This window comes from Hylaeus anthracinus, unplaced genomic scaffold (assembly GCF_026225885.1).
Source record: "Hylaeus anthracinus isolate JK02 unplaced genomic scaffold, UHH_iyHylAnth1.0_haploid 11994, whole genome shotgun sequence".
NCBI classification, from domain to species: Eukaryota; Metazoa; Arthropoda; class Insecta; order Hymenoptera; family Colletidae; genus Hylaeus; species Hylaeus anthracinus.
Window position 1 is genome coordinate 5,676,755 of NW_026534341.1, and position 7,058 is coordinate 5,683,812.

Genomic DNA, 7,058 nt, shown 5'->3' on the forward strand with positions numbered 1-7,058 from the left:
TAATAATACATTAATTGTAGAATATATTCGACACACATTATATATATATATTCATTTTTCTATGTTTTCCGTATCATAGTACGTCATAAATGCATAAAATTCGCAGTCTAGCGTAACTGAAAAACAACACGAAGAGAGTTTCGAATTTTCTCGTCAGCGGAAGTTTCATTTCACTAATTCGTCTTGAAATTTTGCTTTCAGATAGCGAAAAATGTCTACTGCTGGACCAGAAATGGTCACCGGATCGGTGGCGGCCGTCTCTGCATCCGGATTCTCAGCGACCACGGTCTTCTTAACTCTCCTCGTCCCTGCCCTCGTACTCTACTACATCTACTTCAGGATCTCTAGACGTCACATGCTCGAGCTGGCCGAAAAACTGCCAGGTCCTCCTGGTCTACCCATTCTTGGAAACGCTCTCGAGTTCCTCGGCAGTTCTGACAGTGAGTAACCGATAATTTAACACTTTATTTACCGGGAGCCTATTTATAGGCTTTTTCATTCCAGTATTTAGCTTTTTGAATTTATTTACTGTGTTGATGGTTGTCTACTTACAATGTTCGATGTTTGGAAGCAGACTTGGCTTTCAATGTACCCAGTAACAGTACGGAGGAATTATTGTCAGCCTAGATTGGCATATGCTACTGTAGAAAATTCTTTTTATATTAAAGACTGTTTCTAAATAGCCCGGTAGATAAAATGTTAAAATAGCCAGACCTAAGCAGGTTCGATGATGTACGAGATTTTATCGCGAAGAAAGGGTTCCAATTTTGTTTATAAATGCCCGGTAAACGAACTTCGAAGCGATGCAGTCTGACCCGGTTTGGACGACGAACGGAAATTAATCTATCGTTTTCTCGCGGACAGCGATCTTCCAGAACTTCTTCAGGAGATCCTTCGAGTACAACGAGGTGATCAGGATGTGGATCGGGCCGAAGCTCATAGTCTTCTTGGTCGATCCGCGAGACGCTGAGGTGATTCTCTCTAGTCACGTGTACATCGATAAATCCGCCGAGTACAGATTCTTCCAACCATGGCTTGGAAACGGTCTCCTCATCTCCACTGGTAAGTGTTTACCATCGTCGATTGCTCGCTGTTAACCAGGGTTCTCCAAAATGGAGGACGTGGCACCTGCTCGCTGTGAAAATTAATATCTATAAAATTCATAAATTTATACATTCGTAAATGTACAGTATGCCACAATAATTTAATAATTTATCAGTGTGTATATACTAGCCCTTTGCACTCGAGAGATAACTCTCTGTCGCTACTAGGTTCGACGCAGTAAACCAACCAGTAATAATGTTTGTTTAGGTTTCATTTCTTTGGAACTCGAAGTGTCAATAAAATGATTGTCGTTGAGGTAAAGGTGACCTGATTCTCAAATCTCAAATTAGAGATCACATCCTCGAAGTGAATCTAAGCTTAGCAATCGTGGCAATAGAATGCTAAGAAAGCATCTCGAGTTGCTGATAGGTACCGGAAAAAATGGCCTCGAGTGCAAAGAGCTCGAATGCTTCAATGTCGAAATGTCTACATCTCTGGAAACTTCGAAGTCTTCTAACGCTACCCTCATCCTAATTTCGAGCGTAATTAAAGATAGTGCGTATTTAACCCAGGAGCAGAATAGAACGACGCGGTAGGGTTTCAGGGAAAGAACCGTAAACGCTGGTTTAAGTACGTTGTACGCTGTTATCGTAACTTTCTAGTTGTGCCGTGATAGCCTTTTTTCTTCTGACGAAACTCTCTATAGATCATGCGTGCACGTAACAGAAGAGTACACGTAACGTTCCTTGCGTTTAGTCTCGGCCAGCACGTGTCCGTTGCATTGGCGCGAAGCTCATTCGTCAACCCTCGTAAAAGTATCTAAATCTAAACGAAAATAGCCTGGCTCGAAGATCGTCAAAATATCTTTAAAGACAATTAACGTAGAGGGAAGAAAATGGTAACGTAGATTTATGTCGCATAGGATCGTCTTTGATGAAAAGAAATGGACACTGTCGTCGCATAGGAGTTTCGATAATTTCTAATTGCAATCGAGTCTCCCGGTTTCTTCGAGCACCGAGGCGAAAGGCTGGCGAAAGTTTCGCGCGAGAAATGCACGAACGCCTTGGACTATTAATCGCGGGGGATCGTAAACTAATCGTTGGACGTAACGCGAGGGAAAAGAGCAATTAAACCCGCGTAACTTTGTCGCGAATCCTCCTTAATAGGAGGAAAGTGGATTACGTATACTCTTTAGATGTAATTCATACGTAACGCGTGTGTAACTAGAGATCTATTGATGTAGACGATCGATGGGCCCGTTTAAGATAGAGCCGGGACAGAGTTGGACGTTTCATGAGTAGGCGAACTATTCAACGACAGCTTTCAAGCTTTTCAAATTTGCAACAGGTGACCCCCGTTGCGTTTTGATTTAAACTGAAAAAATTCGCGGGAAAATATCGTATGTTTCAAAAGGGTGAAAGTTACAAAATAAAAAATAAAACTGGGATGGTGAAATAAATCGATAAATAAATTTTAATCAAACGACAATCGAGTAAAGTTTTGTTAAATTCCTCCGTTAAATAAATCTGTGGAACAACCACCTCCATTGAAAATGTTTCAGCTGCGCGCATCGCTGTACTGGTGCGCAGAGAGGAGATACGTCGGTGAAATGTTTCGAGTCAGGTACGAGATAGTATCGAATAAACGTATACTAAAAATTTCAATATTTTTTGCCATCTTTTACTTGTGCAAATAATTACCGATATGTAATAATTACCGATTACGAAGTAATTACCGATGTCTAAGCAATCGACCGCCTCTGGCGTTACCGAGGGCAAAAAAAAAAGGGAAAGCTTTCGAACGACTCGAATTGGACGCCGAGATGCGTGGATAAACAATCAATTTTAAGAGACGTCGTTTCGATTGCTCGGTTAAGATAGTACCGAGATCTCAACGAGCACTCGCTTATATACATATAGAAGAAATATGAAGATGTGGATCATCCACAGCTATAAATAGACGTGGCTCATAGCGTGACGTTTTTGATAAAACACTTTCGTGTTAAAAGTGTCATTGAAACGAGCCATCGATAGGTTCAGCGTTGATATTAAAGAATCGATCGCACGAAAGGCAACGTAAACGCGAATAGGAGGCTTAAGTCGTAAGAAATACATAGTTCCACGCGCGATACTAACGTTCCTACGGCAATGCAATTCGAGCGAAATGGAGCCTATTCAAGGGAGACGGAGCAGGAAGGAGACTCGTTGAGAATGCTTTCATCTTGGTCTTGTTGGTCTCTTTGTGCCATAACCCAGTGACAGTCGTTACTCAATCGACGATTCCCCATTTTCTTCGCGACACGCTTTTCCTCGCAGGAAGCGTGTTTTCTCCTCGAGGCTGTTTGCTCGCAAACGCGGTGTATCGATCGTCGTGAGTCTTTTTTTTTTTCTTTTTTTTTTTTTTTTTAAACTTTCTCCTTTAACGTGCGGGCTTCTCCTCCCTAGCTTCCCTAGAGCTGTTACAGCATCGGCGCAGGCAAATTGCATTGTGTTTGCGTTTCGGTATTATTCCTCGTCGAGGATAAGATTCGTCTTTGATTACGATAGTTCGTTCTCCTGCGATTCTCGAGCATGAATTAACCCTTTGCGCTCGAGTGGCGCCCCCGGGGCGACATATATAATTTAAAAGTGATTTTTTGAACGTACAATTTCAATTTTACTTATATCGGAACACGGTTAATTATTAATTGAAATAACACATGAATGTTCGTAGATGTCTTTGATTTTACAGAAATTTATTATATAAGAATGGACTGGATTTGATTCTGTAGAAATATGCTTCGAGCGCAAAGGGTTAGGCGGGAGGGCGATGAGGGAGGCGGAGGGGGGGGGGAGCTTGGTTCAGGACGGTAAAAATGAGGAATCTTCTTACGAATTTTTTAAAAAGGGTCTTTCGTTGAATATCTGATGACACAAATAATTTTGTTCAACGCTACATCGCACTTAACTTTTTTTTTTTTTCGAATCGACAAATAGTCGATTACAATATGTGACAAAAGCTTCAATTACAAAATGATACATTAATTTGTTAATCATTGTAATAGTGCGCAGGATTAGTAAACTAAAATTAAATTATGATTTAAATATTAAGCTTACAACTTTTCAAGAGAGAGGATACGTACAGCTCGCACTTAACACGGTTGGTAAGCATGAATCGAGCATGAATTTTCGTGTCACAAAATAGGGTACAGTGACAAGGTTAATGAAGGTGTTTATAGAAAATAAACAACTTGTACAAATTCTTGTATAATACACTCTTCTCTCGCGCTGAAGTCTCCGTTGAATTCCAGGTCAGAAATGGCGTGCTCACCGCAAACTGATAGCCCCGACCTTCCACTTGAACGTGCTGAAGAGCTTCATAGACCTGTTCAACGCCAACTCCCGCGCTGTCGTGGAGAAGATGCGCAAAGAGGGCACAAAGGAGTTTGATTGCCATAATTACATGTCGGAACTCACCGTCGAGATCCTCCTGGAGACCGCCATGGGCGTTTCAAAGTCCACCCAAGGTCGCAGCGGGTTCGAATACGCCATGGCTGTGATGAAGTACGTTTACTTCCGTTATCAGAACCTTAACGCGTTAGCAGGGGACCTGAAGACTCGGTTTAAATTTGAATTCAACAATTCATACCGAATTTCTTCTCCCAATTAGTAAGTCGCGGTCTCTCGTATAAATCGTTGGTCATGGTTACTAGATAGGTTACATTTTCGCCCAATACCGATCCATCTCGATTCAGGTGCACGCTTTCTTCCTCTCGAAGTCCGGAGAAAGTTCGCCAATGTTCCACAGCGAGATGGCTGTAGTTAGCGTTGCATAAGAAGTAGATAACCGAAGCATTCCTATAAATCGTGAAGGAAACGACGGAAACTTTCCAACGAATGAAACATAGCGCGTGTATAGTTTCCAGTCATAAGCTCGGTCATCATCTGATAATAAAGAGACTTTCCAATACAGGGGAGAACTAAACATATTTTTCGAGATACTGTAAACCAGTAAGGATTTCCTCGAGGATTTATTAACGCTCTAGGTTCATGGAGGTTCGGAGAACCCTCGCTCTATTGCTTGTTTATTTTTCTTTAAATTTACTTCTTAGTAAATTTTCTTTTATAATATTTCTGTAAATACTTCTATAAATTTACTTCTTGCTACTGAACGTGGATAAAAGTCAGCGTGGGTGGCAAAAGAACGAAATGGTTTCTGTTTTATTTACTTTTATTGTAACATTCAGGATACGTCAACATGTAATTGTAAACCTGACGATAAACAGAATCCAGAGGATATCCGTTCGAACGGTAATAATATTACAAATGAATTATTGCAGAATGTGCGACATCCTCCATCTGCGTCACACGAAAGTGTGGCTCAGGCCAGACTGGCTCTTCAATCTGTCCAAGTACAGCAAGGATCAGATGAAGCTGCTGGAGATCATTCACGGATTGACCAAGAAGGTCATCCAACGCAAGAAGGAGGAGTACAAGAGCGGAAAACGTAACCTTATCGACACCAGCGCGCAGAAGGCCGATGCCAAGGTTGGTACAGCAACTTTATAACGATTAATGCTATCTTTTAGGTAACAAGTACTATATTTGATTGTAACTTGCAGACTAACAACACCTCAGTGGATGGCATTTCCTTTGGCCAGTCGGTGGGTCTCAAGGACGATCTCGACGTCGAGGATGACGTTGGCGAGAAGAAACGTCAGGCCTTCCTCGACCTCCTGATCGAGGCTGGACAGGAAGGTGTCGTGCTCAACGACCAGGAAGTTAAGGACCAAGTAGACACCATCATGTTCGAGGTAAGATTTTAATAAATTTGTTTCATTAATGTATTTACAAATTGATGTATTACAATGTTATCCGATAGGGCCACGATACAACAGCATCTGGATCTAGTTTCTTCCTCTCCATGATGGGCTGCCACCCTGAAATTCAAGAGAAAGTGATCCAAGAGCTCGACGAGATCTTTGGCGACAGCGACAGGCCCGCCACTTTCCAGGATACCTTGCAAATGAAGTACCTCGAGCGTTGCCTCCTGGAAACGCTTCGCATGTACCCACCTGTGCCCATCATTGCTCGTGAAATTAAAACGGACTTGAAGTTGGGTGAGTAAACAATTTAAAAGTAAATCTTGGTTACAGAATAAAGCTTGTACCAAAGACGATACTTCTTTCGTGTTTCAGCGTCAGGAGACTATACAGTTCCAGCAGGGTGCACAGTCGTGATCGCTACTTTCAAGATCCACCGACAGCCACACATCTATCCTAACCCTGACAAATTCGACCCTGACAACTTCCTGCCTGAGAAAACAGCAAATCGTCATTACTACGCGTTCGTGCCCTTCTCGGCTGGGCCACGATCCTGTGTAGGACGAAAATACGCCATGTTGAAACTGAAGATCGTTCTGTCCACCATTCTGAGGAACTTCCGTGTCATTTCGGACATCAAGGAACCAGACTTCAGGCTGCAAGCCGACATCATCCTCAAGAGAGCCGAGGGATTCAAGATCAGGCTCGAGCCAAGGAAAGTGGTAGCTGCCACCGCCTAAACGAGACTTGGAGAGATTTTGTAAAAAATTATTATGAAATTAAAGAAAAAACGAAACAAGGTGTAGCGGGTTTTCAATGCTCCCGCACGCGCGATGGTGCGCACGCGTGGGTAACCTTCTTTGCGTGTGTAAATGTTGTAAGTATATTGCCGAAGGTTGTGTACCGTGGATAGTTATATTTACTTATATTATGTTGATATTTATCTTGTGCAATAAATTATGCAGCCAGTGCGCTGCGAAATCTGAATAAACGCAGTTGTGTCGTTTCATTGTTCGCACCGGACGACTCTTGAAAACTCCTGACGACACCTGACACATATTTCCTTTTAATTTCCCCTATTTCCTGCAAACTCCTGACAACTCCTGACACCTCCTAACATCCCTCCAACAATATCACCTAACACCTCCATACATCCCCTAATACTCCCTAACACATTCTATCATCTCCTAACATCCTCTAATACTTCCTAACA

The 7,058-nt window shown here is 42.2% G+C and overlaps 1 protein-coding gene across 2 annotated transcripts in view; it reads left to right on the forward strand.

Moving 5' to 3' along the window:
* Positions 1 to 6,836, forward strand: part of LOC128888873 (cytochrome P450 4g15) — a 7,627-nt gene extending 791 nt beyond the window's left edge. For both annotated transcript variants that reach the window (XM_054146045.1, XM_054146046.1), the window contains exons 2-8: positions 202 to 440; positions 865 to 1,062; positions 4,334 to 4,586; positions 5,363 to 5,570; positions 5,645 to 5,836; positions 5,905 to 6,142; positions 6,221 to 6,836. In XM_054146045.1, the coding sequence (XP_054002020.1) occupies positions 212 to 440; positions 865 to 1,062; positions 4,334 to 4,586; positions 5,363 to 5,570; positions 5,645 to 5,836; positions 5,905 to 6,142; positions 6,221 to 6,585 (1,683 nt within the window). In that variant the 5' untranslated portion in view covers positions 202 to 211 and the 3' untranslated portion in view covers positions 6,586 to 6,836. The remainder of the gene's footprint in view (positions 1 to 201; positions 441 to 864; positions 1,063 to 4,333; positions 4,587 to 5,362; positions 5,571 to 5,644; positions 5,837 to 5,904; positions 6,143 to 6,220) is intronic.
* The last annotated feature ends 222 nt before the right edge of the window (positions 6,837 to 7,058 follow it).